This window comes from Scyliorhinus canicula, chromosome 8 (genome assembly GCF_902713615.1).
Source record: "Scyliorhinus canicula chromosome 8, sScyCan1.1, whole genome shotgun sequence".
NCBI lineage: Eukaryota > Metazoa > Chordata > Chondrichthyes > Carcharhiniformes > Scyliorhinidae > Scyliorhinus > Scyliorhinus canicula.
Window position 1 is genome coordinate 165,148,047 of NC_052153.1, and position 20,412 is coordinate 165,168,458.

Here is a 20,412-nt window from a genome sequence, read left to right on the forward strand (position 1 = left end):
TTCCGTTGAGTCAAGGTGCTTTGCAGAAGAATAATAGAATCTCGACAGTGCAGAAGGAGGCCATTTGTCCCATTGAGTCTGCACTGACCCTCCAAAAGCGCACCACACCTAGCCCCACTCCAGGAAGGGGGGGGGGGGGGGGGGGTGGAGAAATGATATGTATCAGAGTGTCTACCAGGCATCAGAAATTACTCTGTACTCTCCGACGTCTGGACGATCATTTAATGCATTCAGCAATTGTTGGTGCACAAGCATGGTTCTCTGAAAGCGTTGAGTTGGAAATTGAATCCCCTGTAAAGGATGGGAGAGGCCCAGCAGTTAAAAGTACGCGCATAGCTTGCATTATCTTTGCTATAGATGCAGAGCAATTTATTTTAGACAAGGTGACACTTGTTGTGCACAGATTTAAATGTTTGACTCGAAGAATGTTGCAGTCCAACATAATGAAATACAGTATTTTCTTGTTGATTTTATTTCATGCTAGTTAACAGGAACAGAAGGGCAGCACGGTGGCACAGTGGTTAGCACTGCTGCCTCACAGCATCAGGGACCCGGGTTCAATTCTGACTCTCAGCGACTATCTGTGTGGAGTTTACACTTTCTCCCCGTGTCTGCATGGATTGCCTCTGGTTTCCTCCCACAGTCCAAAGATGTGTAGGTTGGCCTAGTGGTTAGCACAACCGCCTCACGGCGCTGAGGTCCCAGGTTCGATCCCGGCTCTGGGTCACTGTCCGTGTGGAGTTTGCACATTCTCCCCGTGTCTGCGTGGGTTTCACCCCCACAACCCAAAAATGTGCAGAGTAGGTGGATTGGCCACGCTAAATTGCCCCTTAATTGGAAAAAATAATTGGGTAATCTAAATTTAAAAAAAAGATGTGTAGGTTACGTGGATTGGCCATGCTAAATTGCCCCTTAGTGCCCAAAGATGTGCAGGTTAAGTGGGGTTGAGGGCGTAGGGTGAGGATGTGGACCTAGGTGGGGCGTTCTTTCATAGGGTTGGTGCAGACTCAATGGGCCGAATGGTCTCCTTCTGCACGGTAGGGATTTTACTTTATTTCTTAATTTTTCCAATTAAGGGGCAATTTATCATGGCCAATCCACCTACTCTGCACATCTTTGGGTTGTTGGTATGAGACCCAAGCAGACACAGGGTCTGAATGAGAATGAACAAACTACACTGACAGTGACCCGGAGCCAGGATCGAACACGGGTCCTCGGCACTATAAGGCAGCAGTGCTAACCACTGCACCACCGTGCTCCCACTGTAGGGATCCTATGATCTATGAACTAAAAATATTCTTTTGACAATTACAGGCGTCAATAATTTCAGCCTAGTAACAAAGGGTTGACCAATAGAACTTGGGGACCAGCCATAGGTGTGACTATGGAGGTACCATTTTAGCTATATGCATTAATGTTTGCAGAAAATGTGTGACACAGAATACAGAACACTTCATGTGTGTATATAATTAATAGACATTTACCACCATTCAGAAACCAAAGAAGCAAAGTAAACCCATCAAAAAACACTGACACTCTGCTTTTATCCTGTCATTTTATGAATAAACACACAAGTTCAATGTGCACGTGTATATGGAGAGTGAATATGATTATTTTTATCACAATACAAACAACAATGTCTATTACTGACTCTACATTTACCAATAATAACTTTAATGTGCACGTGAATACGGAGAGCGAATATGATTATTTTTATCACAATACAAACAACAATGTCTATTACTCACTCTGCATTTACCAATAAGAACTGCAATTGGCTGCATCACAATTCCCATTTAGTTCCCCCCAGTTGGTTAATATAGTGCCCAACACGTGTTTTAAAATGCTTCTTGATCACACAAGTCTTAAGTCCAATGTAGACTCACTTGCATGGAGAACTTCAGAGAACCATCACTCCACCCTCTCAGCTTGAATACACTTTAGAAGGTTAGACCCTTTAGAAGCAAAGTCTGGGACAAATTGGTTGATGTAAGAGTTTCAACAAGATGCCCATCACTTTCCACTTTGTGCTGTACAATGAATCCACTTCAAAGTAATTCATTGCCTATAAAGCACTTTGGGACATCACAAGAGACGTGCCAGTATTTTCTTTCATTATAAAATAGGAATGCAAAGAAAAGGAATAAACTTAGCTATTTCCTGTTATTTTCTCTGACTTGAAAACAGCACGGAGGAATATTAAAGTAGAGTGGACCTAAGAAGCTCATAATCTAGAGGAATTTTGTATCTATTTGGATCACTGCTCCAGAGGCGGGTTATGCCCAGTGACCTTAGAGGGGCGTTTAGGGTTACCTGGGACTTGTGCAATAAAGCTGCATTTATTGCCCAACCATAGTTACCCTGAGGAGGGGGATGGTGAACCTTCTGAAACCAGTGCAATCATTATGGTAATTGTGCAGCCACGATGGTGTTACGGAATTCGAAGATATTTACCCAGTGAAACTGTAGAAACTGTGATTTATGTCCAAGGCAAGATGTTAATTAAGTTGGAGGGAATTGCCGGTGGGGATGTTTCCTGTTTAATAATTACTCTAGTATCTCTGTGGACAGAGATGCAAAATTCCATGACGTATATGCTTGCCACGATGTAGGTTGGGAGGGTGAGCTGTGAGGAGGATGCAGAGATGCTCCAGCAGGATTTAGACAGGCTGAGTGAGTGGGCACATGCATGGCAGATGCAGTATAATGTGGATAAATGTGAGGTTATCCACTTCAGTGGCAAAAATAGGAAGGCACATTATTATTTGAATGGGTGTAAATTGAGAGAGGTGGATACTCAGTGAGGTCTTGGTGTCCTCGTGCATCAGTCACTGAAAGTAAGAACACAGGTACAGCAGACAGTAAAGAAGGCAAATGGAGGGGCAGCATGTGGCACAATGGTTAGCATTGCTGCCTTTGGCACTGAGGACCCGGGTTCCAATCCCGACCCTGGGCCACTGTCCGTGTGGAGTTTGCACATTCTCCCTGTGTCTGCGTGGGTTTCATCCCCACAACCCAAAGATGTGCAGGTCAGGTGGGTTTGCCACGCTAAATTGCTCCTTAATTGTAAAAAAATAATTGGGTGCTTTAAATTTATAAAAAATAAAACAAAACAATTCAGTTGTATATAACCACTATTCCTCAGGGATCTTTCACTGTGACATTACTAATCAACCCTACCTTATTGCATGATTCTAGATCTAAAGCAGCTTTATCCCTAGTTCGTTCCACATTATTGCTCAAGATAATTCTCACAAATTTTCTACAAACACTTAGAATCATGGACAGTGCAGAAGGAGGCCATTCGACCCATCGAGTCTCCACCGACCCTCTGAAAGAGCTCCCGATCTAGACACATGCCCTCACCCTACCTTCGTTACCTGGTAACCCACCTAACCTTTTTGGGGCAATTTAGCACGGCCAATCCACCTAACCTGTACATCTTTGGACTGTGGAAGGAAACCGGAGCACCCGGAGGAAACCCACGCAGATACGGGGAGAAAGTGCAATCTCCACACAGTCACCCGAGGCCGGAATTGAACCCGGGTCTGGTAACTTTTTCTCAAGATATACTTTAGATTAACATTCAGATTCTGACACAGAACTTTTTAACTTCACATTGGTTAAAAAGTCTAGTTTACTAGAAACTACCTGGAAGTTATCTGTCAATCAATTGAAAGTGGTTACCTGAATACTTACCATGGAAGGAAGCTGACTTCGGTGTTGCAATTTGGGTGTGAGTCCTGGTCCCCTATAAAAGCAGATAGGTTTTGTGACTGGACAGAGTGTAATAAGGAGCGAGTGCTAATTTGGGAATTTGTCTTCCTTTTATCTGCCTCCAAGTGTTCCAAGGCATGAACAGGTGGGTAATTGGTCGAGAGTTGCAAGATTTTGATTAATTTGATTTTTTGTCACATGTACCGAAGTACAGTGAAAAGTGTTTTTCTGCGGCCGGGGGACCATAGTAGACAAAAAGAATAATCAACAGAGAACATTGACAAATGGTACATCGACAAACAGTGATTGGTTACAGTGCGGAACAAGGGGCCAAACAAAGCAAATACATGAGCAAGAGCAGCAGAAGGCGTCGTGAAAAGTGTTCTTACAGGGAACAAATCAGTCCGAGGGCAGTCGTTGAGGAGTCTTGTAGTTGTGGGGAAGAAGCTGTTCCTCTGTCTGGATGTGCATGTCTTCAGACTTCTGTACCTTCTGCCTGATGGAAGGGTCTGGAAGAAGGCAATGCCTGGGTGAGTGGGTCTCTGATAATGCTGTCTGCCTTCCTGAGGCAACGGGAGGTATAAAGAGAAGCAATGTGGGGGTGGCAAGCTTATGTGATATGTTGGGCTGAGTTCACCACAGTCTGCAGCTTCTTGCAATCTTGGATCGAGCAGTTGCCATACCAAGCTGTGATGCAGCCGGATAGGATGCTCTCTATCGCACATCTGTAGAAGTTTGTGAGAGTCGATGCAGACCTGCTAAATTTCTTTAGCTTCTGTAGGAAGTAGAGACGTTGTTGGGCTTTCTTGACTGTTGCATCAACGTGAGTGGACCAGGACAGACTGTTGATGATGTTGACCCCAGGAACTTAAAGCTATCGACCATCACCACTTCGGAGCCATTGATGCAGACAGGAGTGTGTCGTGCTACGCTTCCTGAAGTCGATGATCAGTTCCTTGGTCTTTCCAACATTTAGCGAGAGGTTGTTTTCGATACACCATGCAACCAAATGATTTATCTCCCTCCTGTCGTCTGATTTGTCGTTGTTCGAGATACGTACCACCAGAGTCGTATCATCCTCAAACGTATAGATTGAGTTGGAGTTAAATCTTGCCACACAGTCATGTGTGTGTATAGGGAGTACAATAGAGGAGTGAGCACACATCCTAGCGGGGCCCCAGTGTTGAGGGCTATTGTGGAGGAGGTGCTGTTGCCTGTCCTGACAGATTGCGGTCTGTGGGTGAGGAAGTCAAGGATCCAGCTGCACAGGGAGGATAGGGAGCTGCATTTTGACCTTCTAAGTGGGGTAGTAGTTTAAACTGGTATTAGGGAGATAAGGGTATTATTTAAATTCACAGCTGAGATCCAAGATGAAAGATGAGAAGATGTCTCTACCTCATCAAAACACAGCAATCAACAGGGGAGGATTTCAGGACAGTAAGGAAGTCGTGAAGAGAAAAGGGGGAATTATAACAAAACAATTAGGAACATTAAACATCAACATGGTTGTTTGGATTTGAAACCAAGGGAAAGAGAACATAACATCTTGTTCCCAATGAAAGATAATCATCACAATCAATTAAAATAATTATGCAATCTGCGAAGTGATGACAAAGTAGCAAAAACACACAAATTGGAGTCTAAATTCAAGCACATTCCTAAAATAGTCTGCAATAGATGCATCTCAGGAAGATGGTGACCGAAAAGAGTGACAAATCAAAAGAGGTGGATTTTAGAAAAGCCTTGATAAACAGGCTCCTCTCTATTCCTAACTTGGGCGCTAAGGTCTCATCCCAAGAGAATCTCAAGGTAGAGTGACAGCATTGATTTCCATACAGTTAGAACTTTTAGTTTCTACTATTAAATGCACAAATCATTCTTACGGTAAAACTGCCTCAGATTCTAGTTATCATTGTTCCGCCAGGTTTGCCACTGCCTCTTTCATGTGGTACTAATAAATCAAGTCCAAGTTAGATAAAAAAGATGAGAGTCTAGCTCCCCTGCTTTGGCGGGGGGAAATATTTGAAGAATGCAGGCAGTCCGCAGTTTTAAGTCTTAGTTAGGTTCTCCGTTCTCTGAAAATGGCAAGATTTAAAAATTGAAAACCTCTGTGCATTGTAGATACTTACAAGCCACATCGAACATGTTTGACCATAGATTCCCCTCAGTGCGGAAGGAGGCAATTCGGCCCATTGGATCTCTGAAAGAGCCCACTCCTGCCGCAACCCCACCCAACCTCCACATCTTTGGACTGTGGGAGGAAACCAGAGCCCCCGGAGGAAACCCACGCACACAGGGAGAACTCCACACAGTCGGCCAAGACCAGAACCAAACTCGGGTCCCTGACACTGTGAAGCAGCAGTGCTAACCACTGCCCTTTTGTTTTCAAATGAACCAAATTCATCTGAATTTTAAATTAAATTCGAGCAGAAATAGTATACTGGAGACTTCATTATTTCATGTCTTTGTAAAATACTATCTGCAGAAGATTTGAAAAGCAAACTAGAAAGGTAACTTTAAGCTTTTTAAAAATGAGGCACGGGATTCTCCACTCCACCAGCCGTGTGATTCTCGGCTGCACGCCGTTCGATGGCGGCGGGATTCCATCCTTCCGCCGCTTTTCAATGGGATTTCCCATTGAAACCATCCCAAGCTGCTGTGAAACCCGCTGGTGGGGGTGTGCTTCCAGCGCGAAATGTGTATCCCGGCGACCAGAGATTTCCAGTCGATATATAGGGCAGTATTCTCGTTTGGGAGAATAAGGACTGGATTCTCCTTTCTCCACCGCCTGAAGCGGAGATCCCGGTGGGGCGGAGATCCCGGTGGGGCGGAGATCCCGGTGGGGCGGAGATCCAGCGTCGGCTGATCCATTTCTGACGCTCTGTTTCCCTACTGATTTTGGGATTGAGGTTTGCGCTCGCGTGCCAGCGGTTGGTTGCAGGTGGGTCTTAATGACCCATCTGCATCCACTTAGCGATCAGGGCACCATATTCTTCGGGCCCTGGTGATTATCCAATCCTCTGGGACAGGAATAACGCGGGCGGGATTACTACAGGTATAGACAAGTGCGGCCCTGGCGTGGTAGATCATGCGTTGCGCCAAGGGGGTAACGCCTTGGGGGGTTGCCTCCAAAGTGCATCCGAGAGCCACCCCCCCCCACTCAATGCAAGAACTGCCAACCTCATCCCCACCAGACCCCCCACCACTGTGCCCCAAAGACTTCCTAAATAGAGACCCCCCCGCCAGAAATGAGACCCCGTCAGGAACTACACACTCACTGCAGCCATGAAGGTGGCTCAGAGAAGACCTGGCCCCCGCCCGCCCCCCAGGTCAGGAGGCCGAGTTTACCCGCACCTCCATGCCAGTGAAGAGCAGAGGGACACCCTCTTTCCCAGGGTGGGCTGCACACTCAAGCCTTCCCTCCTGAACAGTGCCTGAGGGGTGGTGGCAGAGGCAGTCCGCGCCGCAAGCCTCACCAGGAGGAGATAGCTGGTGATCCGGATGGGTGGGGGGGTCACTAGTGTCCAAGCTGCTAATCACAGTTAAATGGTGCAAATGCCGGTTTTGCATGCCCCCACCAGCGGGGGGCGCAAACTACGTTTTCGCCGCAGGGGCGGGTCTGGGGCAAGGCACCTCAATGGGCACCGGGCAGGCTCCATGGTTTTGGCCAGACGTCTAATTCTCTGCCCAATCACGATTTGCATTTCTGGCGCCTCACGGCAGGGAATCCAGCCCAAGGCAGTGGTCTGTAGTCAGTGATATCCAATTTGCTTTGCATAATTGGAGCTCATTTTGGAAAACAAATCTGCCGATGCTTATGTCACAGCTGTGACGAACTACGTCCATACTGCTTTCTAAATAGATTTGAACTACAAGGTTTGCTTGTATGGCAGTTAAATATCCGATGACAGGGTCTGGAATTGTCCACATTGGCCTTAAAACGTCTGAAGGTGGAGAAAAGGCTTGATGGAGGGGATGAATGTTGAGGAAACACATCTCTATAGAAAGCATACATTGCAGTGTATTCCAGCAAAATATTGTTCTTTTGTAATATATTCAAATGAAAGATAACCCAGAAAGATAGCAGTGAGGAATATTCAAATTGTCATGGTTTTGGCACCCTTGGACTGTGGATGGCCCCCATCTCCTATCCCTGATTGCCAGGAACAGAATATTTTTAAAGGAATGAAAGAGAATAGACGTGAATACTTTTATTGGTGGCACGAGAAATATAAAGTTGATGAGTGTTGACCAAGAGTGATTTGCACAAGCTTCCACTTATTAACACCAGCTATTTGCATCGTGACCTCCTTCTGAATTGAAGCTTTCTGTTCCCAATACCACACATTCCTCTCACGGTTCGGTGATTTATTTTCTAATAAAACAAAAGTGAGACTCTGGCAAATTCTTGTAGCCAATCTGCAGCTCTGCGAGGAAAAACTGACTGGCTGAACCTTGTTGGGATAAGAACAAAATATATTGCCCATATTAGCAATTGTTTTTCCGTTAGGGCAATTTGTCCCATCTGAAGATGAACCTCATGTCCAAGTATTTACACAATGAATTCATTCTCTGCACTGATGAAACACCACTCCATGTAACAGCCATGGCCTGCCTCCCACCCCCTCACCCTTCCCCCTGCTCCCCACCCCCTTCCCCTCCTCCTCACTACCCCTTCCCCCTTCTGCTCACCATCCCTTCCCCCTTCTCCTCACCACCCCTTCCCCCTTCTCCTCACCACCCCTTCCCCCTTCTCCTCGCCACTCCTTCCCCCTCACCACCCCTTCCCCCTTCTCCTCACCACACCTTCCCCCTCACCACCCCTTCTCCTCACCACCCCTTCCCCCTCACCACCCCTTCCCCCTTCTCCTCACCACCCCTTCCCCCTTCTCCTCACCACCCCTTCCCCCTCACCACTCCTTCCCCCTCCTCCTCCTCACCCCTTCCCCCTCTTTGGGCAGAACAGTGGCACAGTGGTTAGCACTACTGCCTAACAGCTTCATGAACCCGGGTTCAATTCCGGTCTCAGGTGACTGTCTGTATGGAGTTTGCACGGTCTTCCCATGTCTGCGTGGGTTTCCTCCGGGTACTCCGGTTTCCTCCCACAGTCCAAAGATATGCAGGTTAGGTGACTTGGCCATGGCATAAGTGTCCAAAAGGTAAGGTTAAGTTAAGTTAGGTCAGGTGGGGTTACTGGGTTATGAACATACTGTGGGGGCCTGACCCTAAGTAGGGTATAATTCAGAGGGTTGGTACAAACTCGATGGGCCGAATGGCCCCTTTCTGCACTGTAGTGATTCTATGATTCTTCCTTCCCCTCTCTTCATCCCCCCTCCTCTTCTCCCCTCTTCCACATCTCCTCCCCCTTCCTCCCTCCTCTTCCCCTCACCCTCCCTCCTCTTCCCCTCACCCTCCCTCCTCTTCCCCCCCATCCCTCCTCCATCCCTCCTCTCCCCCCCACCCCTCCCTCCTCTCCCCCACCCCCTCACTCCTCTCCCCCACCCCCTCACTCCTCTCCCCCCCACCCCCTCTCTCCTCTCCCCCCACCCCCTCTCCCCCCACCCCCTCTCCCCCCACCCCCTCTCCCCCCACCCCCTCTCTCCTTTCCCCCCACCCCCTCTCTCCTTTCCCCCCACCCCCCCTCTCCTTTCCCCCCCACCCCCTCTCCTTTCCCCCCACCCCCTCTCCTTTCCCCCCCACCCCCTCTCCTTTCCCCCCCCACCCCCTCTCCTTTCCCCCCCACCCCCTCTCCTTTCCCCCCCACCCCCTCTCCTTTCCCCCCACCCCCTCTCTCCCCCACCCCCTCTCTCCTCTCCCCGCCCCCTATCTCCTCTCCCCCACCCCCTCTCTCCTCTCCCCCCTCTCCTCTCCCCCTCTCCTCTCTCCCCTCCCCTCTCCCCCCCCTCTCCTCACCCCCCTCCCCCCCCCACACATATATTATTGCACTTACTGCACCTTTTTCTAAGGTTTGGTGGAAAGTGTGCGGCAATGCCTCAGAGTGAATATGTGTATCACAGTTCAGCTGTTTCACAGATTTGTGATAGACTAACTAGATGATCTAGTTCTATGTGCATTTGTACTATCTTCGAGAAAGATTTCTGATAGAATAATGGACGGTTAGATGAGGCACTGGTCATATTTATGAATGTTCCTCTTTGGATATATTGCAGCAATATTAGTACATTAGCGTCCCAAGAAAATAGCATAAATTCCAATCCATTCCAATAAATAAGACAGGAACCCATCTCCTTCAAGTAGGAGGGTTTGCAGAATGAATGATCTAACAGTTTACTGTTGCAAATCACTAAAGGATTCTTGCATTGTTTTACATTGCCATGTTTGGTCTGGACTGCACTAAAGCAGCTGTATCCTATTTATTTCCAGGGTGAAAGTGAATTTTCCGGAATAAAGCAGCTGGGCAGGTTATCGCCATGAATACAGGTATGCTCAGATCTCTTAAAGAGAAGGTTGAACATGTTGTTTGCATTAACCTAGGTTTAAGATTGTCATACAGCCCAGAGAAATTAGAAACCAAAGTGCATTGAATTTTATTTGACGAGCAAGTAAAGGTAGGATAATTCATGCTTACAAAATTATAATTACTCCAGAGTACCCAATGTATAACAGCTGCTATATTTGCAACATGGAATTATAAATTAAATACTGAGATACATTTTGAAATGTCTATCTAATCTAGCTGGTGAGTAGCAGATTACAGAAGTAATTTGTTACATTTGCAGTCTGAATTGCATGTTTCTGAAGAAATATAGGATCAAAACATCTGAAAAACCAGTTTAATTTAATTTTTTCCCCTGCAAAACTGCTTCTGTTAAGATGATGGTTATGTTCGTATTTTCTACTTCTCTCTTTTTGTTATTGCACAGTTTTTGTTGCACTGTTTGATCTCTCCTGACCCTTATTGCTGAGGTGTTGTTTCCACATGCACAGGGTACCTTACCCCGAATTAGCCATTTGTGAGTTTGCCAGAAGCTCAGCGACCCGCTGCTTTATTCACCCGATGCCCCGCATGTGCATTTCTCCAGCAAAAGGTCACAGCCTCGTTAGCAGCAAGGCCCCCCCGATTTCCCTTTGCCAGAACCTTCAGCACAAGCTGGCCCGGTCCACTTGGGATTCAGGCGCCCACCTACCGGCCTGCATTGGAAGCAGCGCTTCCTGACCGCTTTTACACATTCTGCTTCTCGGCTGCTCCCTGATGTTTTCCCTCACGGTGCAGTGTTCCCACCCAGGCAGCAGTGTTCCCACGCAGCAGCCCTCTTAAAGAAGTAGAGAGAAAACTCTGCAATTATGAAAAAGAAAAAGGCGGAACAAGAAGGAAAAGTGAAGAGAGAGTAGAAATTAGGGTGAAATCTGGTGGATGAGTAGCAGCAGCGTGAAGAGGAAGTAGTCTTTTGTTATCGCAGGTCTGCCAACGTTAACATTCTTTGCTGGCAGACTGCAAGATTTTGGTGGGTCCAATTTGACCAGGTTTGAGAACCGCTGATTCGGAAACTTTGCTCAGTGTGGAATGGAGAATGGTAATTTACTTGATGGTAACCCACTCGAGCAAGACTGCATGAAGATGTGGGCAGGATAATAGATATAGGCCTTTGATGTACTGGCATTTTAGTCATTCGGTGTGCCCATGGAGCTGTAAACCTTCACATTAAGAAGGGCTTGCCTGCTTATTTGATAAACTCCCCGATCCATCATGAAAATGATATGGTTATTAGTAAAATCCTTAATTGATCTCCCCTCCCACTGTGTGTGAGTTTAGATGGGCACCAATATTGTACCAATAGCAGCACAGGATGATTTTCTCTGACTATCGCTGTTAAACCTATTCCTTGCAGGCCATTATCAAAGCAGTTGGCAGTCCCAGCAGGGCAGGAACACAACATGAAAGGGGGACCCTGCTGCCAAGTGCAAGATTGTGATGGCTGGTCCAATTATCAATTTAATCCCAAATCAGCTACTTAAAATGGCTAATTTCGGAGAAGCAGACCAATATATTTGTCAATTAGATGAAGCCTCATGAATCCCATTTAATTTTTAAAAAATCACCCGAGCAAGCTGAAATAGTAGCTGAAAAATAAATATAAAAGCTCATTTAACACTGACTTTTAATGTGGGTTCCATACAATTAACACTTTAAAATTTGTAATACAAGCAATCATCATTTTATTTTGTTGAATGCTTAATCAAATCATATACAATTTTTAAAATTAACTATCACTTTTCACAAATCTGGTTTTGTAGCTATCTCCTTTGATATGCAAACTACGAAAATTATTATGCTAAAGACTTCAGTAAAGCCGTTTTGTGTTACCAGTGACTCATTACTGCAGAGGCATCAGTAAGGCATTTTTAAACAAACAGATATCATCTGGAGAGTTAGTATTTTGAACAGGTGTTCTTTCCTTACTTGCATACATTGTAATCTCTTTTTAAGGTAGTCTTAATGATCCAAGCTCTCACTGGGGACAAAAAATGCTAATACAAATGGCTAAAAACTGTCTGGTCCTTTCCATACAATTTCTGGGATTAAAACTGCAGTAAGGTTGGCCACACAGTGATCATATTTAAATTAATACAAGCTTTCACAAAAATCTTTCTTGCAGAGAATATTTCGAATTTTGTCCACCAATGCAGCAGGAATACCTCATGGACTTAAATTGGGATTTAGTGCAAATTTAAAAGAACAAAATTAAGTATCTGAATGTTTACCTTATAAATAGGAACTCTTCAACCATGGCCTGGAGCCTCAGTCAGTGGCAGCACATTTAGGACATTCAGCTACCCGAATTGCCACAGACAAGTCTCTGCACTCAGGAACTCAAAATCTGATCATGGCCTATTCATTACCACGGAGACATTCTGACAAAAGAAAACTCCTTTTGGCCATCCCATGCAATCAGTGTTTCCACATGTCTGACCGAATATCATTCTCAAAATCCGCCTCATCCGATTTGATTAGCCGTTTCCAGGATTCCTGCCAGCTTCTTTTTAACGATGCTTCCCCGATATGCCACCGAACCTCCAGTGCCCCACCCAGGTTTTTTTTTCACACACTCCCCATTCTACATCCTAAAAAAGAAACCGGAACACCTTTGTCTTATCCAATTATGTAAACTGCAAATAAAAGAAGATCATCTAGAAATGAATCTAATGGTGCGTTCACAGTACAACCGAGGTTGCTCTGTATTGACACCTCAATTGTAGTGTGGATGCAACTTGAATCCAGAGTGAGCGACTCAGCACCAGACCAAAATTCCTTGGGAGGACAGTCTCGCTCTGCTTGGCTCCAGGAGTCATCTTGCAACTTGATACATTTACTGCACAAATTTAGTACGAGGACAAAAATGCTTCACCTTGACGTTAAATATAGCATTGCAGGTTTTGACCTAATTTGTTTCAAATCTAGAGATCCGTTACAAAACATGGTCAGCAGCGGCAAGCTCACAACCCGTACGCACTAAACCGGACCCAATTTGGCATGTGTCTTTCTGATGGGCTAGTCAAATGGATAATAATCTATTGAAATGTTTCACAGCGCAAGGGTTTGATTCCCGCTTGGGTCACTGTGCAGAGTCGGCACGTTATCTCCTTGTCATGATGTAGAGATGCCGGTGTTGCATTGGGGTGAGCACAGTAAGAAGTCTTACAACACCAGGTTAAAGTCCAACAGGTTTGTTTCAAACACTAGCTTTCGGAGAACAACTCCTTATTCAGGTGAATGAAGAGGTATGTTCCAGAAACATATATATAGACAAATTCAAAGATGCCAGACATTGCTTAGAATTCGAGCATTCGAAGGTAATCAAGTCTTTACAGATCCAAAGGAAGGGGTAACCCCAGGTTAAAGAGATGTGAATTGTCTTGAGCCAGGACAGTTGGTAGGATTTCGCAAGCCCAGGCCCACCCCATGGTGGGGGGTGAATGTAATGCGACATGAATCGCAGGTCCCGGTTGAGGCCGCACTCATGTGTGCTGAACTTGGCTATAAGTTTCTGCTCGGCGATTCTGCGTTGTTGCGCGTCCTGAAGGCCGCCTTGGAGAATGCTTACCTTGAGATCAGAGGCTGAATGCCCTTGACTGCTGAAGTGTTCACCGACTGGAAGTGATCATTCCTGCCTTGTGATTGTCACCTGATGTCCGTTCATTCGTTGGCGCAGAGTCTGCATGGTCTCGCCAATGTACCACGTTTTGGGACATCCTTTCGTTGTGGCAAGGACTAAACAACATAACGGGCTACAAGGCGAAGCCGAGCAGTATCTCTGGCAGCAGCGCACCCCTCCCCGATGAACTTAATGCATTCTATGCTCGGTTTGAGCAGGTAACCAACAATCCGCTGTCGAGTGCCCCAGCAGCCCATAATTCACCCATACCCACCATCACAGTTTCCAAAGTCAGATCGGCCTTCCTGAAAGTGAACCCACAGAAGGCGATGGGCCTGGACGGGATCCCTCGTCGTGCACTCAGAGCCTGCGCATACCAGCTGGCAGAGGTATTCACAGACATCTTTAACCTATCCCTACTCCACTCCGAGGTCCCCACCTGCTTCAAGAAGACCACCATCGGTACCAAAGAAGAACCAGGCAACATGCCTCAATGACTACCGCCTGGTGGCCCTGACGTCAGTTGTAATGAAGTGCTTCGAGAGGCTGATCATGAAGCGCATCACCTCCATACTCCCGGAACGCCTTGACCCACTTCAATTCGCATACCGTCGCAACCGGTCCACATCAGACGCCATTTCCCTGGCCCTACACTCATCCCTAGAGCATCTCGAAAACAAGGACTCCTACATCAGACTCCTATTTATTGACTACAGCTCCGCCTTCAACACCATAATCCCAGCCAAGCTCATATCAAAGCTCCAAAACCTAGGACTTGCCTCTCCACTCTGCAACTCTGCATGTCCACATTAACCCTTACCAACTTTTACAGATGCACTATAGAAAGCATCCTATTGGGCTGCATCACAGCCTGGTATGGCAACTGCTCGGCCCAGGACCGCAAGGAACTTCAGAGAGTCGTGAATACCGCCCAGTCCATCACACGAACCTGCCTCCCATCCATGGACTCCATCTACACCTCCCGCTGCCGGGGGAAAGCGGGCAGAATAATCAAGGAACCCTCCCACCCGGCTTACTCACTTTTCCAACTTCTTCCATCGGGCAGGAGATACAGAAGTCTGAGAACACGCACAAACAGACTCAAAAACAGCTTCTTCCCCGCTGTCACCAGACTCCTAAATGACCCTCTTATTGACTGACCTCATTAACACTACACCCTGTATGCTTCAACCGATGCCAATGCATATGTAGCTACATTGTATATCTTGTGTTGCCCTATTATGTATTCTCATGTATTTTCTAGTATTTTCTTGAATTTTGTTTAATTCCCTTTTCTTCCATGTACTGAATGATCTGTTGAGCTGCTTGCAGAAAAATACTTTTCACTGCACCTCGGTACACGTGACAATAAACAAATCCAATCCAGTCCAATCCAATCCTGCAGCGTGTGAGGTAGACAACGTTGGCCAAGGCGCACGAGTATGTACCGCGTACCTGCTGGGTGGTGTTCTCACGTGCAATGGTGGTATCCATGTCGATGATCTGGCACGTCTTGCAGAGATTGCCATGGCAGGGTTGTGTGGTGTCGTGGTCGCTGTTCTGAAGGCTGGGTAATTTGCTGCAAACAATGATTTGTTTGAGGTTGCGCAGTTGTTTGAAGGCAAGTAGTGGGGGTGTGGGGATGACCTTGGCAAGATGTTCATCTTCATCGATGATGTGTTGAAGGCTGCGAAGAAGATGTTGTAGTTTCTCCGCTCCGGGAAAGTACTGGACGACGAACGGTACTCTGTCAGTTGTGTCCGGTGTTTGTCTTCTGAGGAGGTTGGTGCGTTGTTTTTGCTGTGGTGCGTTGGAACTCTCGATTGATGACTCGGGCGCCATATCCCGTTCGTACAAGGGCATCTTTCAGCGTCTGTAGATGTCTGTTACGCTCCTCTTCATCTGAGCAGATCCTGTGTATACAGAGGGCTTGTCCATAGGGGATGGCTTCTTGAATGTGTTTAGGGTGGAAGCTGGAGAAGTGGAGCATCGTGAGGTTATCCGTGGACTTGCGGTAAAGCGAAATGCTGAGGTGACCGTCCTTGATGGAGATGAGTGTGTCAAAGAATGCAACTGATTTTGGAGAGTAGTCCATGGTGAGTCTGATGGTGGGATGGAACTTATTGATGTCATCGTGTAGTCGTTTCAGTGATTTTTCACCGTGGGTCCAAAGGAAAAAAATGTCATCAATGTATCTGATGTATAACGTCGGTTGTCGGACTACACCCTTCAACCAGACAAAATCAAGTCCTCAGCAGAGGGCTCAATTTCTGCACCACCAAAATGGACCCCATCAGTCTCGCGGCAGACACGGAGGAATTCATCAGGCGAATGAGGCTCCAGGAATTCTTCCACAGACCCCAAGAGGCCGACAGCGAACCCAAGGAGACTACCAATGAACCGGAACAGCAGACCGAGAGATCTGCGGTGCGGCAACCGAAGAGGAAAGAGTCAAATTGGACCCCTCCGGAAGGCCGCTGCCCTAGTCTCGACATGTATAGGGATAGTCAGCATGGTTTTGTGAAGGGTAGGTCATGCCTCACAAACCTTATCGAGTTCTTTGAGAAGGTGACTGAACAGGTAGACGAGGGTAGAGCAGTTGATGTGGTGTATATGGATTTCAGTAAAGCGTTTGATAAGGTTCCCCACGTTCGGCTATTGCAGAAAATACGGAGGCTGGGGATTGAGGGTGATTTAGAGATGTGGATCAGAAATTGGCTAGTTGAAAGAAGACAGAGAGTGGTAGTTGATGGGAAATGTTCAGAATGGAGTTCAGTTACGAGTGGCGTACCACAAGGATCTGTTCTGGGGCCGTTGCTGTTTGTCATTTTTATAAATGACCTAGAGGAGGGCGCAGAAGGATGGGTGAGTAAATTTGCAGACGACACTAAAGTCGGTGGAGTTGTAGACAGTGCGGAAGGATGTTGCAGGTTACAGAGGGACATAGATAAGCTGCAGAGCTGGGCTGAGAGGTGGCAAATGGAGTTTAATGTGGAGAAGTGTGAGGTGATTCACTTTGGAAAGAATAACAGGAATGCGGAATATTTGGCTAATGGTAAAATTCTTGGTAGTGTGGATGAGCAGAGGGATCTCGGTGTCCATGTACATAGATCCCTGAAAGTTGCCACCCAGGTTGATAGGGTTGTGAAGAAGGCCTATGGTGTGTTGGCCTTTATTGGTAGAGGGATTGAGTTCCGGAGCCATGAGGTCATGTTGCAGTTGTACAAAACTCTAGTACGGCCGCATTTGGAGTATTGCGTACAGTTCTGGTCGCCTCATTATAGGAAGGACGTGGAAGCTTTGGAACGGGTGCAGAGGAGATTTACCAGGATGTTGCCTGGTATGGAGGGAAAATCTTATGAGGAAAGGCTGATGGACTTGAGGTTGTTTTTGTTAGAGAGAAGAATGTTAAGAGGTGACTTAATAGAGGCATACAAAATGATCAGAGGGTTAGATAGGGTGGACAGCGAGAGCCTTCTCCCGCGGATGGAGGTGGCTAGCACGAGGGGACATAGCCTTAAATTGAGGGGTAATAGATATAGGACAGAGGTCAGAGGTGGGTTTTTTACGCAAAGAGTGGTGAGGCCGTGGAATGCCCTACCTGCAACAGTAGTGAACTCGCCAACATTGAGGGCATTTAAAAATTTATTGGGTAAGCATATGGATGATAAAGGCATAGTGTAGGTTAGATGGCCTTTAGTTTTTTTTCCATGTCGGTGCAACATCGAGGGCCGAAGGGCCTGTACTGCGCTGTATCGTTCTATGTTCTATGTTCTGTGTATGCTCAAGCTGTCAGGAGTCGTGTCAATGCCAGATTCATCAGTTGCATTCACAAGACAGTAAACTACCCAGGCTTCAGAACAGCGACCACAACACCACACAACCCTGCCATGGCAATCTCTGCAAGACGTACCAGATCATCGACATGGATACCGCCATTGCATGGGAGAACACCACCCACCAGGTACGTGGTACATATTCGTGCGACTCGGCCAACGTTGTCTACCTCATACGCTGCAGGAAAGAATGTCCCGACGCATGGTACATTGGTGAGGCCATGCAGACGCTGCGACAACGAATGAATGGACATCGGGCGACAATCACAAGGCAGGAATGTTCCCCTCCAGTCGGGGAACACTTCGGCAGTCAAGGGCATTCAGCTTCTGATCTCTGGGTAAGCGTTCTCCAAGGCGGCCTTCAGGACGCGCGGCAACGCAGAATCGCCAAGCAGAAACTTATAGCCAAGTCCCGCACACATGAGTGCGGCCTCAACTGGGACCTGGGATTCATGTTGCATTACATTCATCCCCCACCATCTGGCCTGGGCTTGCGAAATCCGACCAACTGTCCTGGCTTGAGACAATTCACACCTTTTTAACCTGGGGTTGCCCTATCTCTGGATCTGTAAAGACTTGATTACCTACAAATGTTCGCATTCCAAGCATTGTCTGGCATCTCTGACTTTGTCTATATAAATGTTTCTGGAACATACCTCTTCATTCACCTGAGGAAGGAGCAGTGCTCCGAAAGCTCGTGTTTGAAACAAACCTGTTGGACTTTAACCTGGTGTTGTAAGACTTCTTACTATCTCCTTGTCAGCATGAGCTTCTTCCGGTGGCTCCGGTTTCCTCCCACAAGTCCCGAAAGATATGGGGCGGGAGTCTCCCGGAATCAGTGGGGCAGGCTGTACCGGCACCAAAGAGTGGCGTGAACCACTCTGGTGTCAGGACGCCCTGAAAGTGCGGAATCCTCCACACTTCTGGGGGCTAGGACGGCGCCGGAGCGGTTGGAGCCGGCTCGAGTTGGCGCATGTGCAGGAGCGCCAGCGTCTTCTGGCGCCTGCACAGAACCACTGCCGTGATTCCTGCGCATGCGTAGGGGGTTTCTTCTCCACGCCGGCCATCATGGAGCCTTACACAGGCCAGCACGGAAGGAAAGAGTGCCCCCATGGCACAGGCCCGCCTGCAGATCGGTGGGCCCTGATCGCGGGCCAGGCCACCGTAGTCCAGATCCCCCCCGCGCCGCCCTCAAAGCCAGGTCCCGCCGGTATGGACCTTGTCTAATCCATGCCGGTGGGACTGGCCGAAAATGGGTGGCCGCTCGGCCCATCGGGGCCCCGAGAATCGCCGGGTGGGGGGGGGCCACTGCCAATGGCCCCCGACCGGCGCGGCGCGATCCCCGCCCAAAAACTGGCGCCGGTAAATTTGGCAGCCGGTGTCGGAGCAGCGGTGCGGGATTCACGCCGCCTCCCCTGGCGACTCTCCGACTCGGCAGGGGAGTCGGAGAATCCCGTCCATGCTTTTTGGGTGAATTGGACACTCTGAATTCTCCCTGTGTGTACCAGAACAGGCGCTGGAATATGGCGACGAGGGGATTTTCACAGTAACTTCATTGCAGTGTTAATATAAGCCTACTTGTGACAATAATACAGATTATTATTATGCATTCACTGTCTTTTGTCCTTCTGATGCCTGATAGATCAATTGAAAGTGAGTTTGAATGCTCCTGCTTGATACACATAGGAACCTACATAGAAACTAGAAGCATGAGTAGGCCATTCGGCCCTTTGAACCTGCTCCGCCAATCATTATGATCACAATTGACCATCAAATTCCTAATCGCCCCACCCTCCGTATGGATGATTGTGGGTTTCCATGCCTATCATGCATCTCGATGGCTGAAGAAAAAAATGGAACTTGGTTACTAATTATGCATGTAAGGTGGCATGGTGGCAGAGGTTTGCACTGCTGCCTCAAAGTGCCAGTTACCCAAATGCTTTATGGCAAGGAAAAGCTGCTCCTCTCCTGCATAATTCAGGCATTGGCAGTAATTTAGATATTGAATTTTTAGTCTGAACACTGCAAATTCTTTCCTATTTTTTAAATGTAATCCACTGCTGGATTATTTCAGCTTCTCACGGAAATTGTTCAAAATCTCCTTCAGAGTGGGCTAGCCTTTTATAAACTGAATTGTGACATTTGTAAAACTCTTGTCGCACTGGATTTGTGACTTTGGAGTTGACAATCTTTTCTGACATTCGGACTTCAAGGATCACGTTTTTTATTCTTCAGTCCCTTGGCTGGATTTTCAGTGGATGTGACTCAAGTTGTCCAAAGGGAAAACTGAATTTCCTGTCCACAGGCTAGACCATTGCAATCTCCATCCCAACAGAGGGGCCCCTTCAAACGCATGGACTACTTGGCGGAAAAATAAGGCAAATGAAACCGTGAAGCGAAGAATTGCATCAAACTTCTATGTATGTTGCCATCTTTAGACGGAGGCAAGGTTTTGGCGCACGTATTGGAATTTTCTGGTTGTGAAACAGCTATCCCAGAGGACTATAATCTAATCTAATAATAGCCCTCTTCCCGCTAAGTGTCTTTTCCTCTTTTGCCATGGCAGTAAGGAAGGCAGATGCAATGGAGTATTCATGTCAAGAGGGCTAGAATACAAGAGCAGAGATTTACATCTGAGGCTATGGTCAGACCCCATTTGGAGTATTGTGAGCAGCTTCGGCCCTGTATCTAAGGAAGGACGTGCTGGCCTTAGAAAGTGTCCAGAGGAGGTACACAAGAATGAT

General features: G+C 47.2%; 1 protein-coding gene across 1 annotated transcript in view; it reads left to right on the forward strand.

Annotated features, from left to right (window-relative positions):
- Nucleotides 1-20,412, forward strand: part of sorbs2b (sorbin and SH3 domain containing 2b) — a 531,274-nt gene that overhangs the window by 303,467 nt on the left and 207,395 nt on the right. Inside the window, exon 3 of the mRNA XM_038805638.1 lies at nt 10,102-10,158. Within this exon, the coding sequence (XP_038661566.1) occupies nt 10,149-10,158 (10 nt within the window). The 5' untranslated portion in view covers nt 10,102-10,148. The remainder of the gene's footprint in view (nt 1-10,101; nt 10,159-20,412) is intronic.